The 27,149-nt window shown below is 35.6% G+C and overlaps 1 protein-coding gene across 2 annotated transcripts in view; it reads right to left on the bottom strand.

Moving 5' to 3' along the window:
• Positions 1-27,149, bottom strand: part of TTLL7 (tubulin tyrosine ligase like 7) — a 186,881-nt gene that overhangs the window by 88,840 nt on the left and 70,892 nt on the right. For both annotated transcript variants that reach the window (XM_071217321.1, XM_004454403.4), the window contains exons 7-10: positions 23,438-23,654; positions 18,333-18,497; positions 12,667-12,825; positions 8,133-8,227 (exon numbers count right to left, since the gene is read on the bottom strand). In XM_071217321.1, the coding sequence (XP_071073422.1) occupies positions 8,133-8,227; positions 12,667-12,825; positions 18,333-18,497; positions 23,438-23,654 (636 nt within the window). The remainder of the gene's footprint in view (positions 1-8,132; positions 8,228-12,666; positions 12,826-18,332; positions 18,498-23,437; positions 23,655-27,149) is intronic.

Here is a 27,149-nt window from a genome sequence, read left to right as displayed (position 1 = left end):
TGGTGGCTGCTGGGTGCGGGGAATGGGAGGAGGAGATGAGATGTGGAGGCATTTTCAGGACTTGGTGTTGTCCTAGGTGGTGCTGCAGGGACAATTACCGGACATTGTAGATCCTCCCATGGCCCACTGGATGGAACATGGGAGAGTATGGGCTATGATGTGGACCATTGACCATGAGGTGCAGCGATGCCCAGAGATGTACTCACCAAATGCAATGGATGTGTCATGATGATGGGGGAGAGTGTTGCTGTGGGGGGAGTGGTGGGGTGGGGACAGTAGGGGTGAATGGGGACCTCATATTTTTTTAATGTAATATTTTTAAAAAATGAATTTAAAAAAATGGCAAAAAAAAAAAATTTTAAAAAGCAAAATTAGCCTAAGACACCTCTGGGACATCATCAAGCATACTAATATATAGATTATGGGAGATCCAGAAAGAGAAGAAAGAAGGAATATTCAAAGAAATAATGAAACGAAAGACAAGTACCCAAACTTAGCAAAAGACTTGAAAATTTACAACCCAAGAAACCCAGAGAACACCAAACAGGAGAAACATAAAGAAAAATAAACTCCATCTTATACTGATCACACTATAAAATGCAAAGGACAAGGAGAGAGTTGTGAAAGCTGTAAGCAACATCTTATGTACAAGGGAACCTCAATTGTATTGACTGCCCATTTTTCATCAGAAACCATGGAGGCAAAAAAGCACAAAGGCCAACCAAGAATTTTATATTGAGTGAGACATTCCTTTAAAAATGAGGGGACAATTGAGACATCCATAGATAAACAAAAGTTCCACTATTCCTGCCCTACAAGCAATGCTAAAGGGAGTTCTTCAGACTGAGAGGAAAGGACTCTAGACAGCCCAGTATTATTGTAGTGTATTGTTTGGTAAGCAACTCAACTTTCTTTTTTTTTTTTTCTTTTTTCTTAGGTACTGGGGGCTTGTGATTGAACCCAGGCCCTCGTATGGGAGAAGCAAACGCTCAACCACTGTGCCACATTGGCTCCACTGAGTTGGTTTTTTTGTTTGTTTGTTTTGCTTGTTTTTGTTTGTTTGTTTGTTTTGTTTTTAAAGGATGCACCAGGAACTAATCTAAGGACCTCCCATGTGAGAAGCAGGTGCTTAACCACTTGAGCTACATCTGCTCCCAACTCCACTTCTTAATTCCTACAAGTGCTAAGAAGCAAATGCATAAACAATAATGAGGGAAGCAGACTTGGCCCAGTGGTTAGGGCATCCGTCTACCACACAGGAGGTTCGCAGTTCAAACCCCGGGCCACCTTGACCTGTGTGGGGCTGGCCCATGCACAATGCTGATGTGCCCAAGGAGTGCCCTGCCATGCAGGAGTGTCCCCCGCATAGGGGAGCCCCACGCACAAGGAGTGCGCCCTGTAAGGAGAGCCGCCCAGTGCAAAAGAAAGTGCAGCCTGCCCAGGAATGGTACCACGCATACAGAGAGCTGACACAGCAAGATGACACAACAACAAAAAACGCAGATTCCCGTGCCACTGACAACAGAAGCGGACAAAGAACACACAGCAAATAGACACAGAGAGCAGACAACTGAGACAGGAGTGGGGAGGGGGGAAAAGGGGAGAGAAATAAATAAATCTTTAAAAAAAAATAATGATAAATCTAATGTTTTAGACATACAATTTACAAAGATAAAAGTGGTAAAAATAACAAAGAAAAAAGGTAGGGGAACAGAGAGAAATAGGAAAAGTATATGGGCATGCCCTTGAAGTTAAGTTGGTATCAAACAAAATACACTTGTTATATATTGGATGTTAGAATTTAATTTCACGATAACAAGGAAAATAAATGAAAAATATATTAAGATAGAAAACAAGACACTCAAAATAGTACAATTTAAAAAAACAAATAAATATAAAAGTAGATATTAATAGAAGAATTGAGGAACAAAAAATGCATAAAACATGAAAACAAAAGCAACGGTAAGTCCTGCTTATCAATAGTGACATAAATGTAAATGGATCAAATTCTCCAGACAAAAGACAAAGATTGGCAGAATGGATAAAAAAGTATGACCCAATTACAGACTGTCCGTAAGAGACTCACCTTAAATTCAAAGATAAAAGTAGACTGAAAGTAAAAGGATGGAAAAATATATATACCACGCAAGTAATAACAAAAGAGAGGTGGGGCAGCTATAGCTATACCAGATAAAATATATTTTATATCAAAAACAGTAATGAAGGACAAAGATGGTCATTATATATAGAAAAAGGGGAAAATCCAACAAGAAGATGTAACAATAAATATATATGCCCCTAACAGCAGAACACCAAAATATATGAAACAAATATGGATGGATTTGAAGGGAGAAATTGATGGTTCTGCATTAATAGTAGGAGACTTTAATACATCCCTTTTCTATAATGGATAGAACATCTAGTCAGAAGACCAATAAAGACATAAGACTTGAATAATGCTCTAAACTAGCTAGCTCTAACAGACGTGGATCATTTTCCAGGATAGATGATAAGTTAGGTTACAAAATTCATCTCGCTAAATTCAAATATACTGAAATCATACTTTATACATTCTCCAACCACAATGGAATTGAAACTAGAAATCTATAACAAAGGAAGTAATGGAAAATCCATAAATATATGGAAATTAAATAACATACTCTTAAACAAACAATTAAATAACATACTCTTAAATAACCAATAGGGTAAAGAGGAAACCACAAGCAAAATAAGGAAATATCTTGAGTCAAATAAAAATGAAACTACTGCATACCAAAACTTATGGAATGCAGAGAAGGCAGTGCTGAGGAACTGGTATCAAACAAAATACATTTGTTATATATTTAGGATGTTAGAATTTAATCTCATGATTAAGGAGAGGAAAGCTTATAACTCTAAATGCTTACATTAAAAGAGAAGAAGGACTTCAAATCAGAGACCTAACATCAAAACTGGAAGAACTAGAAAATGAAGAGCCAGTTAAACCCAAAGTGAGCAAAGGAAGGAAATAACAAAGATTAGAGTTGAGAAAAATGAAACAGAAAACAAGAAACAATAGTGAGAATCAACAAAACTAAAACCTCATTCTTCAAAAAGGCCAGCCTTTAGCTAGACTGAAAAAGAAAAAAAGAAAGGATACAAATAAAAATTAGAAATGAAAAGGGGGACTTTACTACCAACTCTGATGAAATAAAAAGGACTATAAGAGGATACTATGAACAATTATATGCCAATAAATTAAATAACCAAATGAAATGGACAAGTTCTTAGAAATACACAAACTACTACATTGACTGAAGAAGAAATAGAAGATATCAACAAACCAATTACTAGTAAAGAAATTGATTCATAATAAAAATTCTTACAACAAAGAAAAGTCCAAGACCAGATGGCTTCACAGGGGAATTCTATCAAACATTACAAGGAGACTTTCCTCCAATTCTGCTCAAACTCTTCCAAAAATTGAAGAGGAGAGAACACTCTAACTCATTTTATTAAGGGCAACATAACTCTCATTCTAAAGACAGATAAAGATACCATGAGAAAACTACAGACTAATACCCCTTATGAATATAGATGCAAAAATCCTCAACCAAAGATTAGCACACTGAATCCAACAGCATCCTAAAAGATGTATACACCATGTTCAAATCGGATTTATCCCAGATCTACAAGGTTGGTTCAACATAAGAAGATCAATTAACGTAATACACTGCATTAGTGCAATGAAGGAAAACAAAATCCACATGATCATCTCAACTGATGGAAAGAACATGTCTTTTTTGGGGTTCAGAGTGTGGAAAGTGACAGTTTAAAGTTTTGTGAATCCCAGAAAAGATAATGCTCTTAAACTAATCCATTCCTGTGTGGGGTCTTTTATTGTATTAAGGGACCTTTTGATTAGGTAACTTGATTAGATCAATTTAGGGTCTTTGATCAGACTATGTTAATGAGGTGTGACCCAGGGTGGGTCTCTACCCTCTTACTGGGATCTTAAATAAACTGAGAAGTGGTCCTGAGCTTTTTGTAAGAATTTTGATTATGAATTTGTTGAGTGACTTGCAGAGCAACAATGTGGAAACTCTAAATGGGACAGGGTTAGTATTAGAAGCAGGGAAGAAGCCAGGAAAATAGTCCTGAAGAAGTCTTTAAACTTGAAGAGGAGAATAAGAAATTAAGAGACACTCACAAATTTGATAAATTCAGATGATTCATAAAAAAGGAAGGAGTTTAGGATAACCCCCAGTGCTATAGCCTAGATTTTTATGTGGGTGGTTACGTCATTAACTAGCATAGCAAAGAAAGTTAGAAGACTAGGTATGTGTGATTATAATGTTGTACTGTCCTTGTCATTAAACATATGTTTCCCTTTAATAAGGAGCTACTTAAGGAGAGGAAATTTTATTCATTTTTTTATCTCCAGCTCCTAGCACAGTACAGGCTCTTTAAGAATGTCCATTAAGAAGGTGAGTGAAGAGAACACAGGCTCTCTATATATTCTTTTTTTTTTTTAAAGATTTATTTATTTATTTATTTCTATTCCCCCCACCCCCCACCCCGGTTGTCCTGGTTGTCTGTTCTCTGTGTCTATTTGCTGCGTCTTGTTTCTTTGTCCACTTGTTTCTTTGTCCACTTGTTTCTTTGTTGTCAGTGGCATGGGAATCTGTGTCTCTTTTTTTTGGGTCATCTTGTTGTGTCAGCTCTCCATGTGTGCGGCGCCATTCTTGGGCAGGCTGCACTTTCTTTTGCACTGGGCGGCTCTCCTTATGGGGCACACTCCTTGCGTGTGGGGCTCCCCTATGCAGGGGACACCCCTACGTGGCTCAGCACTCCTTGCACGCATCAGCACTGCGTATGGGCCAGCTCCACACGGGTCAAGGAGGCCCAGGGTTTGAACCACGAACCTCCCATGTGGTAGACGGATGCCCTAACCACTGGGCCAAGTCCATTTCCCTATATATTCTATATATTATTTCTTATAGCTGTATTCTAAAATTACCTCAAAATGAAAATTTTAATTTAAAAAACTTAACACACACACAAAGGAATGTCCATTAAATATATGTGAATAATTAGATTTAGCCTTTGTGGGTTGGAGGTATTTGATACTCTTAACAGAATAATAGGAAAAGATACCCAACAAGAGGAACATGTTTGAAGATGAAAATAATTCAACTTTGGTCATATTGAACCTTAAGTGTCATCCGGGCTTTCATTCATTCATTCATTCACTCATTTACTACATGTTTACTGAGCACGAATAGACCAAAAGCATCTAGTATACATGGTGAACAGACATGTAAATGGAGGACTGGAGTGCCAAAGCAGGTCAGACTTGGAGAGAGGCACCCTTAACTATACCTCACTACATACAGGTATAGATTAGGGACTCCAGTGTCAGACTCATGAATGATGCCACAAAAGTGAAGGAGATTGTCAAGAAAGAAACAAGGGAAGAGGCAAGAGCACATTGAAAAACTGACACCTAGGGAGCAGAAAATAAGTGAACCTATAAAGGATACTGAGGAATGCTCAGAGTTAAGTGGAGCCAGAAAATAGTGTCAGAGAAAGTCAGCAAAGATAAAGTTTCAACGGCTGGTAGCATTAAAATGCTGCAAATGCCAAATACCTCTAACCCATGAATTACTTCCAAATAGGCGTCAGGTAACGGAATTAAATTAAATGTTTTCCAGACCCATGCACTCATGGGACAGTGAATGTCTTTTCCAAACTCTATTTTCATGATTCAAATAGAATACATATGGAGGAAGATTCTTATCAACCCAGTAATATTGCCACAACACAAGGTTGGATGATTCTTTTATTGCAGAAAAGAAGTTATATGTGTTCTTCATATAGCCCCTTTTACTGTGTCTTGTCTCTGAAAACCTTAAGCACAATGTTTCAGATAATTATTTGAATCTGAACCCAGATTGTATTGCGCCATACAAATACAAAGGGATATACACTGATCCCCTCAATGAGAGCCTCTGGACTCCCAAGAGTTGTGATGGAATACCCTGAGAAATTTATACTCCTCTGGAATTCCCTGAGACTAAAAGCATATGTTTGAAAAATGAACTTTAGGATACAGATGGGGCCCATACAGAGCAAAGCACTATGCTAAGGACTGTGAGGAATAGAAAAGTATATACTCCTTGGCTTAAAGGAAATTAAAATCAAATTGAAAAGAAAAATCAACAATGCCCAAGTAAAACAGCACAGATCATAAGAGAAAACAAAGTGATAAACCATACATTATCCCTCCTAGAACTCAAAGATGGGCAAGACTATGTGGGCTAAAAGGGAAGATTTCATAATACCAGATGGGATTTAAGTTGTGCACAGAAAGGGTCCGTGAGAGTGGGCAAGCAGCATGGGAAAAATAAAGAGATAATCAGACTAACTGAAACAGTTTGGGTTGGAGAGAAAAAGGAAATAAAATAGGACAGCTAAGATAATGTTATATTATGGAAGGCATTTAGATTTCTTTAAGTATTGGCAATAGAAATCCATTTAGGCTCTTAAGCAAAAAGTTAATACAATTTAAAAAAAAGACCATTCCAATATATGCAAATAGGGAATTGATGAAATCATGGAACTATTTATTATACCCCAAATTAAAACAGTCCACATGAAAATAAAACCTATAATATTCAGTAAATAGGCCATAATTCTCACAGTGTTCTTAGTTTCTGCTTATGTTCCTGGGATGTGCCCATCATGGACCTATTCATGGTAAAAACCAGTCTAATACACACACCCATAGAGCTCTTCTTCTGGTTGGAGAGAAAAGGCACTTTAGTGAATGCCTCATTAGCATATGCTCTAAATGTTAAGAGTTGTCCTAAATTCTCTGTGCCACAATACTAAAAAAAAAAAAAATGACAATTTCAATTCTTGCTTAGTTTTAGGTCTAGAAATTTCTTTCTTTTTAAATCGCCTATGCCTTATTTTAAGAAGGACCAAAAAATGTCCATAGATAATGTCACAAACTGGTAGTATCACTGACAAAGTCAAAAGACATAGCTCATTCTTCTGACAAAAAAAGACTAAATACCAAGGCCATCTGAGCAAATAATAGTAAATGTTTTGAGGGAAGGCATATTGCTTAAATAATCCAAAAATGATACTTGTATAAGCAAAAAAATCTCATTCTACATCTTTTTCCTTTCTACTCAATTCTTTTGGGGTAATTGAAATTTTAGTAGAATTTGGCCAAGTCCATCTTTGATCAGGCAAAAGAAAGGGCCATACAAAAACTTCTCAACAAAGTTGTCTCTTTCTTGAATGGTACTTTACATATAAAACTACTTCTCAGTCAGGCACCTGGTAAATGCCTAGAAATATTTAAAATAAACAAATCACTTACCAGTATCCCAGAACTTTTACAGAGGTCTCAAAATGACAATTAGAATAAACTGAAATCTTAAAATCCAACTCTGCTTGAACACTTACAATGGCAAACAACTCACTACTTCATGAAGCAGTTTAGTCAAATTCCAAACAGATTTCGTTCACAATAAGCCAAAAGCTTTTCCCATATAATAGTATTTCAAATATTCAATATCCATGGTTATGTATACAGCAACTACCTCCCACACCAACCAAGTCTCCTCTCAAATTTTACTACCCACTCTTTCTATCCTTTACATGGGACAGCCTTCAGTTAATACTAGTCTTTCATTTGTTTACATGACATAGTGGGAAGTTTGCTGGACTAACAGATAGGAAAACCGTTCTTGAGATTTTCTTGTCTTCCAGAATGACCTCTCTGTGTTTTAGTTTCTTCACTTATGAAATAAGGAAGATAATCTAGAGAATTTCCAAAGGTATTTTCCAATTCGTCTACTTACTCTATTGAATAGTTATATCAATGCTGTAATTTAACCATATCTACTATAGATAGAGAGCATTATATGGGGAACAGAAAAACATATTAAAGGGGGAGAGGGAAGATTACAAAAAAACTAAAAGGTTTTGTGTCCATTCAATTAAAGCAATTAAAAAACTGAAACAAGCAATTTCCTTCAAAACACACACATGCAGAAAGAACAAGTTTTACATACAAATGATTCTTCTATGGCAAATGCAGGAAAAAAAGGTTACAAAAGATGGAAGGAATACTTCACCTGATGTTTAGTAGTTTCAATGCATTTAGCAGCACTCCTCTTTTTACATCGTAGTCTATTTTCTGATCAGTTCCAAAGCTTGGGGCTCGATTAATCTGAAAATTACAAACAATGAGAATACCCAAATGTTGGAAAGTCAATAATTATTCAATGCATATTTGCTTATCTAATATGGGATCCTCAACCAGTATAAGTACTGTAAAATAAACCACAAAGCTTTACAGGATAGATGGCCGAGGTACCATTGCCCCACATCCCTTCCTCACAACAATCGGGTCAAAGAATTGATTATTGGTGCTACCCCACCCCCCTGCTGCCTTAGCTCAAGATCTTCACTGTCATCATTATCTGCCCTCTGTCCCCTCCCCTCTCTCCAACCCATTACCCCATGGGCTCTAGACTGTAATTTTAGGGGAATTAAAAATGACTCATCCTGACAAAAAAAGGTGGAAGATCAGTAGTAATAAGTGATATACATGTTACCTCTTCTAGCAATAATTACATGCATATAAACAGCATATAGAAACAATAAGTATCTTCTTTTTAATGCTTCAAGATTTTACTGATGAATTCATCTACTGTTGCATAAAAAGGAAATTTTGTTTCTTTCTACCTGGCTCAAAACAATAATTCATCCATTTTCACTTCCAAAGACACTGACTATATCACTCAAAGGTACCATTAAGGGTAGCTGCAGACCAATCTCTGTGAGATTTTCTAACTGTATAAGGACTCATGGTAACAAATGTGCCATTTGTGGCTATTCATACTTTCTGATGTCAATTCCAAGAATTCATTAAGAGGAAAAGTAAGTAATAACTATATATACACTGAAAACTATTATATACCATATGCTACCACTTCAAGAGCTGGAATTTTTCTTTTTATCTTTTTGTTGTTAAGAAATGGTAACAAGAATAGCAGGTATTTGTTAAGAAAAGTAATTAAATGATTAGCTCAGTTGGTAGAACACTGCTAATAAGTTCAATACTACAACTCAGCTCTGTGGCCATCAACTAAACCAAAAGACTATATCAAAGAGTATGTGCTACTCATGATAAAGAAGGTTTTTAATCATACAAATCCATTACCACAAGAGCATGGATTCTACAATTGGCAGCTGAAGAAAATAGCAGGTTTTACTCAAGAAGTCATCCAGGAATACAAATTCCACTAACTGGAAATGTGGCACAGGTACGCTGCAGAAGAACATTAGTAAATAGAAGCAAAATAAATTACCAAAAAAAAAATTCACCTATAATCTCACTACCTAGTGTATTATTTACCATTTGGTAAATAGTATTCCAGATATTTTCTATGCATACATGTTTATAGTATTAATTTTAACTTACATACACATGTCTATACTATCATATTTGATCATGCAAATTTTCTCTTAACAACGTAACATGAAAATCTTTCATGCCATCATTTTGACTGATGCATGCTACTCCTTTTATACAGATATGGCATATTATATTTTGATCCTTTGTTGATTTCTGATTTAGAAATCAGGACTCAAGGGGCAGAGATACCCCAGCAATTACAGGAGTACCCATTTACTCCATGTGAAAATGAGAAAAGGAACTAATTAATTTATTAATTCAAAGTTTTAAGCATTTCTTTTACAAGTGCAGAGAAAGGGTAAAGTGACATATGAAAAAAATTCCAACCATTCCATATTGTTCAAATTTCTCAAATTTGTAATACAATTAATGATAGTTCTGCTACTACATGCAACAGGATAAAATAAAACAGACATTTAGTAACTGATGATTAAGTGGTTCTTTGAAATATTATCTACTATTATAGAAATTCTTGGGTGTTGCATTCCAAAATTGTAGTCGGGAATTCTGTCAGGCATATCCATTCTTCAGAACTATGAGTGAGTTCTTGGTATAACACAACCTCATATTTCTTTCTTCTTACCTATATCAGATTCCTCCTATTATAATATAAAAGAAATTGGTCTATGAAGAAATTTATCCAAACAAGAAAAATTAACATGTGGAAATTATGAAAATCTTGTTTTCAATTTAAGTAAACTTCAAGATTATGTGTATGTGTTGGAAGTTATATGAGAAAGGAAAAGAAAAAATTAAAAGGAGAACCTCAACAGCTGTCAGAAGAAGCTCTGAAAATCAGGGTTTCACACAGCTAAAATGCTACTCTGTAATGCTGAATGTTTTCTTGGTTTTCAAATCTCAGATCTCAGTCTTAAAATGAGACAGTTTTTAAATGCATTTGAAACAAAAATCAAAATTATTAGAAAGTAAATTAAATTAGCAAATACTGTTTATTAACTGTCCAAACAATAGTTTTAATTATTATCAAAAAAAGAAGAAAAAAAAACACTCATTTCATGCTTATATCAAAATAAGCATTCTGTGCTACTAATTAGTGCTGTTCCCTCTGACTGGTGGCTTCACCCCATGGCACCCGATCTGTACCAGCCCCAGACACTACCTCACCTTCTGCAGCTTTAAAAATTCTGCTCAGGTGTTCTCTCTACTGCAAAGATTTTTTTAACTCCCAAATATACACATGCATACATAGAGTTAATTGCCCTAATGGTTGTGCTATTTCCCTGTGTCCCTTCTTAAACTTATAACTATTACCATAAAGCACACATCTGTGTCCCCACTAAATTATTATGTCCCCCAGGACAGGTATTGTGTTTTAGTCTTCTTTTATTTCCACCACCTAGAACAATAATTATAACTAAATGTCCTTGTTGAAATTAACTTGTTGAAATTAACTTAAGGGTGCTTAAAGTATTGGCAGAATATTTATTCAATTTCTACTTTTTTCCTGATAAATGTTTTCTAGTGCTTAAAATTGTCTAAAATTCTGCCACTACTAATCATTATCTGTAATTATTCTATTTAACTAAAAGGGACCACATTCTCAAATGCACCTTCTACCATATTCCACTTGATGGCGCCAAAAAGTATTTTATAACATACATCTGAAACACTAGTTTTACCTAAGAGCAAAATGCAAAGAAGCAAGATCTATGTAAGATTCAGTCAGAGTCAATCTGATAAACCAGCTAATGAAAGGCTCCACTTAGGCAAAGGTTTAAAAAAACAATCTATTAAAATATCTATCCTTTAGTTCCAGATCATGCATGTGACTCTCCTTCCCCACTCTTCCAAGCATAATAGATAAGGAGCAGAGGTAGAGGAAAATTCAGCTAAGAGCAGGAAAGGATAGCTACAGACAGTAATAAACTTGCAGAAGAAAATGCCAGGCCTTTGTAAGGTGAAGGGTCTATGGTACAGAGTCAAGCACTTTTTCCAAAGATTGGAAAAAGCAAAGGGATAAGCAAAATTCCTCACATTAATCTTATTGTAGGATCCGAGGAGCAAAATTTGAGCACCTGTATTTTCTTTAAAATATAAATATTTGCTCATAGTAGATTGAACATATACAAAACCTTTGACTTTCAAGATGGAAAAATACTCTTAAAAAATATATTTTGGATACTTTGTCCTCACCTATCATCCACTCAATTTGCTCATGCATACCTTGATATTAGACATCAAACTTCTAATTACTAAATCACTAGCAAAAAATAAAAAGATAACCAATTTAAAGTGAAAGGAGGAAAGTGAAAGGTAGCTATTGACTACCTCTCCTGCAGCAATATATTCCTTGAAATGTAGCTAATCCAGTAAACACTAAGTGTTTAGATGTGTGCTATTTTCCTAATAAAGTTTCCTAAACAAAATACTTCAATGGCCATGTGAAAGCTCTGTGACTGCATATCACAGAGTTTAGAGGGAATTGCTGGATGGGGTATTGCTGGACCACATGACTTCTGAAGTATCTTCCACATATAATATATAAATATAGATATGACTTGCAAGAAACAAAAATCCTAAACAGAGATAATCTTTATTTTCTTCATGTTAGTCTATAATTTCCAAATGTTCTTAAGTGACCTTTCATAATCAAAGGAAAATAATGACAACTCTGATCTAGTAAGCCCAAAGGCATAGAGTTGTCAAGCTGGACATGTGAGGAGCCTGAGGCATATAATAGGGCCTTAAAGGAGAATTTAGACCACCTGGATTAATGGATCAATTGGAGACCCCATCGTCTTAGAGATTTTTAAGGGAGACACATAGAGGGGGACAGGAATGCTGGTCTTGAAGCCCATGCACCCAGACAGAGAAAAGAATATATCCAGAAGCCATCAAGTGGTAGAAGCTGTGAGGTTGAGAAAATAATAGATCAAGTAGACAATAAATCAGTAAAAGCAGATACATACATATATTCAAAATACCTGGCCTAAAAATTCACTAAGTACTTATTTGGGTAAAGCAATATCAAACACACACTGATTCATTCTTGGAACCATTCTGATCCCTGACTTTTCCTACTCACCCTTCCAATCGGGCCTCATTCTGCTCAGTTAATGAGACAACTATGCCAAGCACGCAATTTTAATAAGTACATAGGGTATTTTAAAAACACTTGTTTTAATACACAACAGTGATAACTTCTTTCTTCTTAAAGAATGCCTTACCTCCAGAAGCCATGGCTTTAGTTTTCTATCCAACAAAATATCAAATCCCAGGACTTCAAAGCAGACACTTTCACTTCCTGGAGGTTGACCAGGTCTGCACATTCGATAAGCATGGAGGACATGAGGCTCTGCTACAATCAGAGTCTTTACCACCAATTCCTATAAGGATTATGACAAAAGAGGGGGAAATGGCTTATTGTTTTGTACATCATTTACTATAAGAGAATACATATCTAGCTTCCTGGTGAGGTTTATAAAATTTAAAGGCATCTAGCCCCTGCCCCTTCTCTGACTTCATTTCAGCCAAATCTCTCCCCTGCCCACTATACTACAGCCATATTCCCCTTGTTTGGGCTTCTCAAGTAATAAGCCTTCCTTCTGCATTAGGTTCTTTGCACTAGCTGTCTCCTCTTCCTGGAATGCTCTTGTCCTGGTATTGCCATGACTACTGGCCCCTTGGTAATTAAAAGGTCTTCCTTGACCTCTATCATTTCTTACAGCATCATCCTACATAATGCCATTTACAGCATATAACCAGGAGGTATTTACATATTTTTCGTTATATCAAGGTGCTTTGACTGTCATATTTATGATTCTATTCCCAGTGCCTACAATAGTGTTTAGCACTTAGTAGATACTAGAAAAATCTTCGTGAAATAAATAAAACTTGATAAAATGGCTTCTCTCATTAAATAAAGTAAGAGTAGGAACATTTGCTAGCCTTCACAGTAACAACAAGGGGGTGAAATAAGGAGTGACAGGGGAAAATATCCCAGGAGAGTAAATTAATTCACAAACAACATTACAGAACCTTCAACCTCCAGTTAGACAAAGCCCTTAAAGGGATCAGAGGACAGAATCTACAAGACTTAGTTTTCTTTGTGCAGTGATGAATTTGTATAATATTTCTTAGTTTTCGGAGATGAGAGTTTTGCCATTAAAGAACTAGCTATCAACATTTTCTGTGAAAAAACACCTAATGCTACCAGGGTGAGTTCCTGATTTTAAAAACCAAAGGCTGGTTTACTGAAGTTTGAGAACAAGTTATAGGTTGTGAATAACTGTCTAATTGGTTTTTGCTTGGAATATATTGTCTTTATAACTGCCCATCTACAGGTACTGGCAATACAGCAAGCAGGGCAGTTAAGAACTTGTCTCTGAAGCCAGACTTCCTAATTGGTTCCTGGCTTTGCTATTTTCTGGCTGTGCAACTTTGGTCATGTTGCTTAAAACTTCATGAATCTCATTTTTCAAAGTAAACTGGAAGCAGCAATAATATCTGTTCACAAAGAGACTGTCATAAAGACAAAATAAGATTCCATGTGAAATTCTTAGTATAGAGTCTAGAACAAAGTAAACCTGGAACATGGTAGCTACTTTACTACTATTGTTTCTGTTACTCTTTCATTCCTCTAGAATTCCACCTCACATGTCAGATTGGACACATATTCAACTACCTGGTGGAAGGAGCAAAAATTATTAGATGGGAGAAAATAGGTAAGATAGATGTTAACTTCTCTATTTCCCAGCCCAGCCCAGATCTTATCTAGGAATAAGTGTTAAAGATGTTGTGAGTGTCAGTGATGCTGTGAGAGGCTGTAATCAGTAAATTTCATTCAAAATAACAAGTGCATGGTAACACCTGAGTATGATAAGATAAAAGACAAAAGCTATTTCATATAAATCTTTGGAGGTATGCCTAAAACCACTTGAGAGTAGGAAAATAAAATAAATACTTTGGCTAATATGTGTCTCTATTGAGAAAAAAAAAAAAAACACAGCCTGGGGAAATAAAAATTAATAGGTCCTCAAATACATATCTGCCTTTGCTATGTAGAAAACAACACATGACCATGAAGGCAAGATTACCAGTATATACGAAAATCAGAAGAGATAGAACCAAAAACAATTTCTACTAATGCTTTTGAAGGTTTTTATCATAGTGCCATTGCTTTAAAACATAATTTATGGGAAACGGACTTTGGCCCAGTGGTTAGGGCGTCCGTCTACCATATGGGAGGTCCGCGGTTCAAACCCCGGGCCTCCTTGACCCGTGTGGAGCTGGCCATGCGCAGTGCTGATGCGCGCAAGGAGTGCCGTGCCACGCAAGGGTGTCCCCCGCGTAGGGGAGCCCCACGCGCAAGGAGGGCGCCCGTGAGGAGAGCCGCCCAGCGTGAAAAGAAAGTGCAGCCTGCCCAGGAATGGCGCCGCCCATACTTCCCGTGCCGCTGACGACAACAGAGGCGGACAAGGAAACAAGACGCAGCAAATAGACACCAAGAACAGACAACCAGGGGAGGGGGGGAAATTAAATAAAATAAATAAAATCTTTAAAAAACAAAAACAAAAAACAAAACATAATTTATATATGTGTTCCTTAAGTATATGAAAAGTATTAAGCAAAGACAGTTTTATGAGGGATTATAACCATTTTTAATATCCATGGCCTGATTTTCTACTGTCTTATTAGTTGCTGTTTCTTTTTTAAGATTTATTTTTATTTATTTTCTTCCTCCCACCCTACTGTTTTTGCTGTCTATTTGTCTTCTCTTCTCATTTTCTCTCCCCTAGGATTCACTAGGATTTGATCCTGGAGACCTCTGATGCAAAGAGAGGTTCCCTGTCAACTGCGCCACCTTAGTTCCTGGTCTCTGCTGTGCTTCACCTTAACTCTCCCCTTGTCTTTCTTGATGCATCATTATCTTGCTGCATGATTCACTTGTGCAGGACACTGGCTCACCACACAGGCACTCACATGGGTGCAGGCACTCATGCAGGCACTGGCTCACCATGTGAGCACTCGCATGAGTACTGGCTTGCTGCGCAGGCATGCTTTCTCTTCTTTTTCACTAGGAGGCCCTAGGGATTGAACCCAGGTCTTCCCATATGGTAGGTGGAAGCTCTATCAGTTGAGCTACATCCATTTCCCACTTACTAGTTCTTGACAAGCCCAAAAGCACACAGCTCTGTTCCTGATAAAGGGTACTGACGAATATTAGTACAACCATATGTAGATGGTTGCTTTTTAGAGAAATTATCCCCCTAAAACAGAGTTCACTGAAAAAGACCTAAATTAAATTCATGGAATTTGTAAACTAAGGCATTAAGATTAAAATTTACGACATAATTTCCTTATTCATTTCCTCCTATAATTCTTTTTATATTATCCCATTGATTCACCTTAAAAAGATATTTATATAAAGCATATGTAATTCTCAATAAAGAAAGCAAATTTTCAAATAATTACAAAATGGCAAGCAGTTTGATAAGACAATCATAATAAAACTACTTGGAAAATTTAACAATTTATTGATCATCAATTATTTGTTTATTTACTAGTTTTTAATGTACATTCTAGCTAATGTACCCAAGAGTAATGCAAATTTACCCATTTATAGGCGATCATGAAATGAGTCAAATCTTAGTAAGGGGAAGCAGACTTGGACAACGGATAGGGCATCCACCTACCACATGGGAGGTTCATGGTTCAAACCCCGGGCCTCCTTGGCCCATGTGGAGCTGGCCCATGTGCAGTGCTGATGCGCGCAAGGAGTGCCCTACCACACAGGCGTGTCCCCCGTGTAGGGGAGCCCCACGCACAAGGAGTGCGCCCCATAAGAAGAGCCACCCAGCGTGAAAGAAAGTGCAGCCTGCCCATGAATGGCGCCGCACACACAGAGAGCTGACACAACAAGATGATGCAACAAAAAGAAACACAGATTCCCGGTGCCGCTGATAAGGATAGAAGCAGTCACAGAAGAACACGCAGCGAATGGACAGAGAGAGCAGACACCTGGTGGGGGGGCGGAGGCGAGAAAAATAAATAAAAAATAAACTTAAAAAAAAAATCTTAATAAGCTTTCATTGGCCATTTTCAAAAAATGGTCATTTTGAAATATTGTACTTTGAGCTCTAACAGAAAAGTTAATTCCCTGTTCTCTTACTAGTATTATTCTTACTTGTATATCTTCTCCTAATTCAATTCTGTGGAGAAAGTACCATTTAAAATTAATGCATGCAAACTGAATGATGTTTATATTTCTCTCTGGCTCTTTCTATACATTCCTTACCAAGACTGTTCACAGGTTCTACCTCTTCACAAAGACATCTCCTTAATTAACAAATCAGTATGGACATGAAAAATTTGGTACAGGAACAAAAGACTGATAGAGGGAATATGAACTTGTCAGTCCCTTTGACCTAGTCATCTAATGACACATTCACTAACCAGCAAGGTATCATCTTGTATGACCTTCCATCAAGAGCTCATGTCCAAAAATAATGAATTTTAAGACTGATGCTTCATACTGTCTGTGATAGTAAATTATCATTATTAGAATATATTTTGGAATATCCACAAAATTGGTCTTGGTAAAATAAATACATAGATAAATAAATAAAGAGAGCATGTTTTAATCTAATTTCTAGTTTGGAGGCATTAGGCTCTCAGGAAGATAAAACAAAAAGTTAACTAATTGGTGGCCATATCATCAAATCCAGCCAACAAACATCTTTGGTGCAGACCCTACCTTTTTATAAATTATGAATTAGTTGCCAACTTTGCAAATCAGAGAATTATGACTTCTATTGACAAATGAAAAGAATGTCCCTGTGGCACCAATAAGTGCCGAGTGGTGACTATCCCTTCAGCCTGCATCTGCTCTTCAGATTACCATAGTTCCTAGAACACCCTATATTCTTCTCTCTGGACTACTTCACTCCTTCTTACTTGTCTGACCCATAGGGACATTTGGATCTAAAGGGAGTAGCAGAGAAAATCAGGTTAAAACAACATAAAACAAAACACACAGCAAAGCAATCAACAAAAAAGGTAAATATAATGATACTACATTTTCCCTCTAATTGATTCTCTCAGTAAGAGAAACTCAAGCCCAACTAACTCTGAACTTTGATGACCATTTTCCAGGACAGATTTATTTAAATTATAAGCTATTCACCCCAAAAGTGAGCTGAATCAAATTGTGCAGCCCTAATCATATTACGTTTTCAAAAGACGTATTCCTCTGACTTTGAATACCATTTCAATCCCTCTGCTAGAATGAAGAATCTGCTTCACCAAAGTTATCGTCTTAGATTCCTATGTTTATCTCACTGTCACCTGTTTTACAAGCTTATAGGTCCCACCATGTTTCAATTCAGGCCACTCATCTTAATGAAACCACTATAAGAGCCTCCTAAATGCCCTCTCTCCCTACTCTTGGTTTCCACTCTAATCTATCTCATACTAACTGCAAGATTTATCTTTCAAATTCAGTCTTTGGTCACATTACTTTTTGCCTTAAAAACCTGAATGAATCCCAGTGCTTACCAAATTAAACCTTATTTTTCAGATCTAAAATCTGGCCTCCATGTATCTAGTCAGCCTTAAGTCCCACAACTCTCCCACAAATGCCATATATACCAACTTAGACCACTCATCACTAGCCTCATATCTTCCTGCCTTTACTTAAGTTTTTGCTTCTACGTAGAATTCCCTCCCCCCATCTCTGGCAGTAAAAATCCTACTCATCTCTCAAAGGTTCCACCTCCTTCATGAAAACACACTTTATCTGCCCAATCTAATGTACTCTGTTGTTATTTGAAATTGCTGATGGTCCTTTAATGCTGAGGAAGGTAGATATAATTGAAGAATGGTATAATCTTACTGAAATATCACTCCAAAACTTAGCAACATCATGTTCATTTGCTTGTAGAAATTCTGTAAACCATTTGATAGAACGTTTGCTGCCTTTGTTTTCAGTTTCATCCCGTTCAAAATGCTCATTATGCTTGTTCACAGAGTAGTTTGTCAGGTGCATGTATAACTGGGTCTGTAACAATTAAAAAGCAAAATTGTTATCACTTGTGAGACTCCAGAACTGTGAAGTTTCACAGAAAAGAAGGCATTCAAAGACTAAAGATATTTTTAAAGTTTAAAAATACATAGACTGACATTTTAATGGTTATTTATATAATTTTCAAGTTAATTGAAATGGTACATTTCTTTCAAAAGGACTGAGAATTTAATCATCTACAAAGTTACTCTACATATTATTCAAAATATATCTACCATAAAGTTAAATTAACAAGAATATGTAGAGGAATTAAATAAAATGTGAAGCTATATAGTACTAAGCAAAAAAAAAAAAAAATGGTATAGGTTTGTTTTATTATATTTGTTTTTAATATTTTGGGCCACTTACAGTTGTACCCCAACTTGTTTTGGGAAAGGAATTTTCTGAAAGATCATTTCATCTCTTTCAAAGAAGTGAAAACAAGAAATGAAAGCTCAGGGAAGTAACATAAACCAAGAGACAGGACTATCAAACAATACCTGCCCTTCCATACTGACTGAGAGGCCAATTTAACTAGTTAACACAGTGCACAGAAAGTCAGCAGATGGAATGCACCATACAATGTTGTGCAATGTATAAATGATTAGGAGAAAATTTAAATGCTCCAATTATGCCTTAGTCATTATATATTCTTATATTTGTTTCAACTGTTTTCTTCATATAAATTTGAAAAAGAATACAAAATTTAAGACCTCCTAATCGTCCATTCATACATACCTAAAGGCTCTTAATCTACCATAATCATTTATCAAGTCTATTTTTAATTCCTACCCTCACAATCCTATTCTCAAAGATTAATTTTATAGCAATGTTTTAACAAACTGAATATATATATTTCATACCGATGATTAGGACAATTTTGATTTATTAATGACCAACTATATTCATATCATATTTTACTTTCACTGCAGTTACTTTGGTCTAAGGTATTGAAATCTTTGAAGCAAATAACAGAATTGATATTTTGAATTACATGTTGTAATATTAACCTCTGGGCCCACCACTCATTAAGAATTTATTCTTGGGAAGCAGACTTGGCCCAACGGATAGAGAATCTGTCTACTACATGGGAGGTCCATGATTCAAACCCAGGGCCTCCTTGACCTGTGTGGAGCTAGCCCACGCACAGTGCTGATGCATGCAAGGAGTGCCGTGCCACGCAGGGGTGTCTCCCATGTAGGGGAGCCCCACGCACAAGGAGTATGCCCCTTAAGGAGAGCTGCCCAGCACGAAAGTTCAGCCTGCCCAGGAGTGGCGCTGCACATGTGGAGAGATGACGCAGCAAGATGACGCAACAAGAATAGACAGAGATTCCTGGTGCCACTGACAACAATACAACAATAGAAGCAGGCACAGGAAAACACACAGCGAATGGACACAGAGAACAGACAACTGGGGCAGGGGAAGGGGGAAGGGGAGAGAATTTTTTTTAAATCTTAAAAAAAAAAAAAGAATTTATTCTTCATCCATTACTCAATATTTAAGCATCACTTTCTACGTGCAGGAATTTGTGCTAGCATGTGAATACAGACATGAAAAGGACAGACCCAGGCCCTGCCTTCATAAAACTTAGTAAAAGCTCTACATTAACTGATATTTAAAAGGAGAGCACAAACCTTCTACTTGTCTGATTTTAAGCTCTAGATATTTTTAAAGAATGAAATTAATCAAACTGTAACATTTCTTGGTTTCCAAAATAGAAATCTCTCTTTAATTAAAAAGGGGGGAGAGGGATGGGATATATTTTAAGGAGCTCTCCATTTGACAAGAACTTCTAAAAGCAATAATAGTAGTAATAGAAACACTAACTAGTCTGGTGAAAAAATGAATAAAAAACAGGACTTTCCATTTTTTTAAAATATTATCTTTGTATGTGGAATTTGCAATTCCACAGTTTCACAAAAATCCCCTTCTAAATGGTTCATTGCCAGGTGGCCATTTGGCATAAGAAGTGAAAATAGCTATGAACTGCAGAGCAACATGCAGAAAGTAAAAATAATATTAACTATTGTACACATCATTTTTTAGCATATAGACTCAATATAATGAATTGGTGTACTATATAAACTTTTCAAGGATTGGCAAACCTCTACACTGGAAAAGAAAAATGAACAAATTTATTACATTTCAATATTAGATATTTGCTTTCTTATGATCTCATTTCTCATGAGCTCCTTATACTAGCTTACCAATATTTAATTCTTATAGAAACACACAGTTCATTACAAAATGCATGCTCCTATTTTTAAAATTAAAAATAAAATGGAATAGAAAGAAGGAAAAATGTGCAGTAGCCTGCCATCCAAAAACAATGAAAGAGGGAATTTTGATTCATTATTTCCCATCTTTTTTCCTAAACTTACCTTTAATTGTGGGATAATTTTACATAAAATTTTGTATTTTACTTTTCACTTTTTCATATCCTAATCTAGGAAGTCGATCATAAAATATTAGAGATAGATGAGGTATATTGAAATTTATGTAGAACATCCTTATTTTCTATTGTTGAGAAAACCAAAGCTAGAAGCTTAAATGATTCAAGAGCACTTGACAGTCAGATGCAAACCCACATTTCCAGACAATTGATCTCTCCTTATGATGCCCTAACCTTGTGTGCTAAAGTAAATTATATACACATAACTAAATATATTAGAATAATGTATGTTATAGCCTAACTGAACTCTCCGAGGTTTCCCTTTACACAATATCAAAAGATCTCTATCTGCCTTAGATGTATCACTCTTACCCATTCCAATTACTTTAATTATAATTTATGAACCCACAGTTCCAAATTATGCCTCTTGCTCAGATCTCTTTTGAGAGATCTCAAGAGATCCCTGTAAATGCCTATAGTGTAGATGCAGTTGGAGGTTGCATAAGGCATGTCAAATTGAAAACATCAGCTTTCCCCAAAACCTTTAATAATTACTGTATCCCTATCACAGTGAATAACACCTTATCCATCCAACTGCCATGCCAAAAATCTAAATTTTATCATTACTTTCCCTCTCTCTTTCCCTCAACCTACAAATCTATTCACCATATTATAAATCTTATCTCCTAAACACATCTCAAATCCAAATTTTTGGTCTGGCCCCAATGTTATTACTTCAATTTAAGTCATCTTGCCTCTTACACGTGGACAGACTAGAACGCAGATTCTTATTCTTCTCTTCCTTTCTCTAGTCTTACCCACTCATCTCCGCCCCTTTCACATTCCCTTCATTGTAGACTCGATGACCTTTTTAAACCACAAATCTCTTTCCTTCATCCCTGTTTAAAATCTTTCAATGGCTTCCCTTACTCTTAAGTTAAATTACAAAATTGTAGCCATTGATTTAAAAAGCCCTGAAAGATCTGACTTCTCAAACAATCTATTCTCATCTCTGGACACCCATCTCTTCATAGTCTATTCTTAAACTATACTAAACTTGTCTGCTTTCTCCAGACACGCCATACTCCCTCTTGCTTCTGTGCCATTTTTCTGACAGAAATTCTTCCTTGTCACAATCTCTCCCACCCCCAACCTGGTTATCCCCTCCTTATTCAGAATTCAATTTACGAGCAAACTACCTCACTAACCTTCTAACCTTTACCTCCAACTGAGTCAGAAGCCCCTGCTATGCACTGCCATAGCACTCTTAGTTTCTTAGGCCATCACACTTACCATCCAGTATTATAATTGTTTATTTATTTTCTGCCTCCCCAACTAGACTGTTGATTCTCTGAGGTCAAACACTGTATCTGTCTTGGTCACTGTTTTTCCAAAACCAGCACATGCCTAGAATATAGTAGAGTTCATATATTATGTTGTGATTGAAAATCACACCTTATAACCTTTAAAGAGTTATTCCTTTATTTTACCTTCCTTTCCTGTGGAAAGTTTGACAATTCCCTTATTCTTCCTTTGCCAAGTTTACAAATTTTTTTCAGTTTATTAAAAATAGCAACATTTATATTCAGTCTTTATTTAATTTTTTAAAAATACAACCACTGTTAATGGAGTTAATTGTATGCATAATATTGAGGAGAACAATAACTATGCCTCTGACAAAGTGAGACACAAAACTTACTTAATTGTAATTTTTAATATAATCCATAGATCCAAAAATAGGGTTAGAGGCTAACTAAATTTTTAAGTATAGATAGCAAATTACAATTTCACTTTCATAAATTGTGAATTACTGTTTATAACTTTCACGATAAATTATAGGTATGATTTTCATCAGTATATTATGGATGCATAATGGAAATCTTAATGGAAAAATATCTACAAAAAGCGCTATTTAATAGACTTTAAATTATATAGTGAAATTGCTAATTTATTTCTCTACATCACATTTGCTCGATGTAAATTTATAACTTTTTACTGATATTTTCTTCCAACAAAATTATAATAATTATTTTCCTGATACTTTCGCTTACTCTGTTTCATATACTTTCTCCCACATCTCTACATGTTTAACCCTACCTATTATATATGGCCTGCTTGAATGCAACCTCCTCCACGAAGAACTGAACACAATCTATCCCTACACTCAATTCCAAAACACTTTATATTTCCCAATGCCATGTTTTCCTTTATATTATAGTCATTTCTGTACAGGAACACTGCATACAGATATGTGCTCTGAAGTCCAGCCTTGGGATCATAGTACTCAGACAGGGCACCTCTTTCTAATTAGTCTATCTGGAGCAGACACTTTTTTTTCTAATTTTCCCAAAGCTGCCTGTAACTTACCAGTTTTGTGTCAGAATACATTTTTCCTAGACCATAAAACCCTGAGACAAGGGACTGTGAGTCATGCAGTCGTTATATACAACGGTGCTTTAAAAGTACATTTTAAATGTACTGAATGAAATCATAAATTCTGAACAACTGAATGAAATCATAAATTCTGTCCGATATCACTTACCAAATTGGATTCATTAGGAGGTATGTACTTCTCTGTTCCCATTCGCACAAGACCATCATGGTAGAGAAATATTTTTAGGGGATCACATGATGTTACCAGAATATAAATTCGTAAATCAAACTTGTAACCTTCCATTAGGAAAGGCTTTTCAATGTATTCCTGGACAATCAAATGATCCTGAGATGGAAGTTTGTCACCATTTCTTATCAAAGAAATCCTAAATTTAAAGAAAAGAATAAAAATAGTAATATGGTTTGGAGCAAAGATGTTTACAGACAAAGCATATACTCAATAAGAAAATGGCAGAGAGAGGGAAGAATCTGATTTCCAGAGTCGCCACATAAAAAGGGTCCATTTTTCAACAAAAAAATTATGAGGCACACAAAGAAACAAGAAAATATTGTCCATATAAAATAAAGGTATCAATTAATATAAAATGTCCCTGGGGAAGCCTGATGTTGAATTTACTAGACAATCAACTATTTTAAATATTTTCAAAGAGCTAACAGAAACCATGAACAAAGATCTAGAAGAAACCATGAGAATGATCTTTCACCAAATAAAAACTATCAATACAGAGATAGAAATTATAAAAAGGGAACCAAGTAGAAATGTTAGAGATGAAAAATAAAATTACTGAAATGAAAAATTCGCTAGAGGGGCTCAAAACAGATTTTGGCTGGCAGAATAAAAAATCAGCACACTTGAACTGAGGTCAATTAAGATTATCCAGTCTAAGGAATAGAAAGAAAAAAAGAATGAGGAAAAATGAGCAGAGCCTAGGAGACCTGCAGGACACCAACCAGCATACCAACATACACATAATGGTGGGGTCCCTGAAGGAAAAATGAAAGGGCCAGGCAGAATATCCAATGAAATAATGGCAGAAAATGTCCCAAATGTGATGAAAAACATTAATCTATATATCCAATCCAATAAGCTCAATGAACTGTAAGATAAAAAAGAGAGATCCCATCAAGACACACTATAATCAAACAGCCAAAACAAAGAAACTTGAAAGCAGCAAAAGAAAAGTAATTCATCATGTACAAGGCCTTGTCAATAAGATTAACAGCTGATTTCTATTCAGAAATAATAGAGACCAAAAGACAGATGACATATATTAAAAGTGTTGAAAGAAAAAAATAAGAATTCTAAATATGGCAAACTATCCTGCTGCAAGAATGAAGGAGAAATCAAGACATTCACAGATAAGCAAAAGTTAAGGGAGTCTGTTACTAGTATACCTGCCCTACAAAAATGCTAAAGGTAGTCCTCTGGGTTGAAATAAAAAGATACTAGATAGTAACTCAAGAAATAAATAAAAACACCAGTAAAGGTAATTATATAGGCAAATATAAAAGCTAGTATTCTTATGTTTTGATTTGTAACTCCTCTTTATTCCTATATGATTTAAAAGACAGCTGCCTAACACAATAACTAAAAATCTATGTTGATGGGCACACAATGTATAAAGTTGTAACTTGTGACAATAACAACATAAAGACATGGGGGAGAGGATCAAGTAGGAGCAAAGTTTTTGTATACTATTCAAACTAAGTTGTTATTAATCCAAACCAAATTGTTTTTAAATTGAGATGTTGTTATCCCAGGGCTACTAAGAAAATAACTCAAAAATATATAGTAAAAAAAAGAGCAAGGGAAATCAATGATACACCAGAAAATACATATTTAACACAAAAGATGGTAGTAATGGAGGAAATGGGGAACAAAAATAGTATAAGACATATAGAAAACAAGTAGCGAAGTGACAGAAGTCCTTTATTAGTAGTTATATTAAATGTAAAGAAATTAAACTCTCCAATTAAAAGGCAGGGTTTGGTAGAATGAATTTTTTAAATGATCCAATTACAGGCTGTCTACAAGAGACTCACTTTATATTCAAAGACTCCGACAGAAAGTGAAAGGGTGGAAAATATATTCCATGCAAATTGTAATCAAAAAGCGAGCTGGAGTGGTGTAGCAGTTTGATATGGTTATGAATTCCAAAAGTAGATATTGGATGATGTTTGTAATCTGGGCTGTACCTGGGCGTGATTAAGTTATGATTAGGGCTTTGATTAGGCCACATCATCAGGATGTTGAGTCCCCACCTCTTGGTGGGTGGGAACTCACAGATAAAAGGCATGGCAAAGGACAGAGTTGAGGGGTTTTGATATAGGAGTTTTGATGTTGAAGTTTGATGCTGAAGCCTTCAGCTGGAGCCCTGGGAAGTAAGCTCACAGAGGAAAGAGAAGCAAGCCCCAGGAAGAGAGGAACCATGAGCCCAGGAAGAAGCAAGCCCTGGGAAGAGAGGAACCCTGAACCCAGAGAGAAGCAAGACCCTGGAAGGAAGGAACCCAGGAAGCCTAAAACCTCACAGACAATTGGCAGACATCTTGCTCCACATGAAAAAAAGACTTTGGTGAGGGAAATAACTTATGCTTATGGCCTGGTATTTGTAAGTTCCTACCCCAAAGAAATACCCTTTATAAAAACCAACCAATTTTTGGTATTTTGCATCAGCACTCCTTTGGCTGACTAATACAAGTGGCTATAATAATATTAGATTAAACAGTCTTTGAGACCAAAATTTTACAAGATACAAAGAGAGACATGATATAACAATAAAAAGGAAAGTCAATCCATCAAGAAGATAGATATAACAATCATAAACATACCTGCACCTAACATTAAAGCTCCAAAATATGTAAAGCAAAACCTAACAGAATTGAGGTGAAATAGACCAACAATAATAGTTAAAGACTTCAATACACTACTTTGAATACAGGGTAGAACAACTAGACAGAATATTGGCAAGGAAATAGATATATACTCATCAGATGAGAGAGGAATCCTTTACTGATGTACTACCATATTACATGAGATAAACCCTGGCAATAGAGAATGTCCTTTCAATTATCTGCTTTTCTAGCTACTTTTTAATACTACCATCAAAATAAATCAGAGGATTATTGCTTATTCAAAGCAAACAGTCAGGAAAGAAATTTTACTTTGCTAAATATGTTTTAACATTAAAACCAAGGAAAATGTGAACTTCAGTTATCCACCTCCCCAAACAAAAATGTGATTTGTACTAAAATATAGGAAGCCAACTTTATGTTAAGTAATCAATATAAAGTTCCCATTAAAACTACTTGTCTATTTTTAAATAACTAAACCACAGGTAAAAATAATATATGAATGAATTATGAAGCTTTGATTAAAAGTTCAAAGGAATTTCTTGGGCAATAATTTACATGGTAACTACATTTCCAAATATCTTTTCCCACAATATTTTAAATCAAAAGATTAAAATCATTTGTTTTTTGTTAAAAGCAGCCTCCGTCACATTTTCTTTGAAGAAATGCATAGCAGGAAAAAAAACATAAGAAAGAAAAAAAGAGTTGCCCGTTCCATTCTCAGTTGCCATATTTGTTCTTGGCACCTTAGCTTAAAATCGTGTTCTTCTCATTTCAATCTAATGACCATGGATATATAAAGAAAAATTATTTGTAAAGCATTCTTCGAAAGTTCCACCTATAAAAAGAGTAGCTTCTTTTCTATTTTTTTCTCTAATTCAGTTTTCCTCTATTGTACCAACTGATCTATGTTTAAGATTACTCTAAAATTACTATAAATAAAACTTTAATTTTAAGAAAAAATTAGGAAAAAAGGGTTTCCTCTCTACTTTGTAAATTCCACTAAAGCT

The sequence above is a fragment of the Dasypus novemcinctus genome, chromosome 9 (genome assembly GCF_030445035.2).
Source record: "Dasypus novemcinctus isolate mDasNov1 chromosome 9, mDasNov1.1.hap2, whole genome shotgun sequence".
Taxonomy (NCBI): domain Eukaryota; kingdom Metazoa; phylum Chordata; class Mammalia; order Cingulata; family Dasypodidae; genus Dasypus; species Dasypus novemcinctus.
Note: the sequence above shows the minus strand (reverse complement) of the source record. Positions and strands in the feature narration are given on the sequence as shown.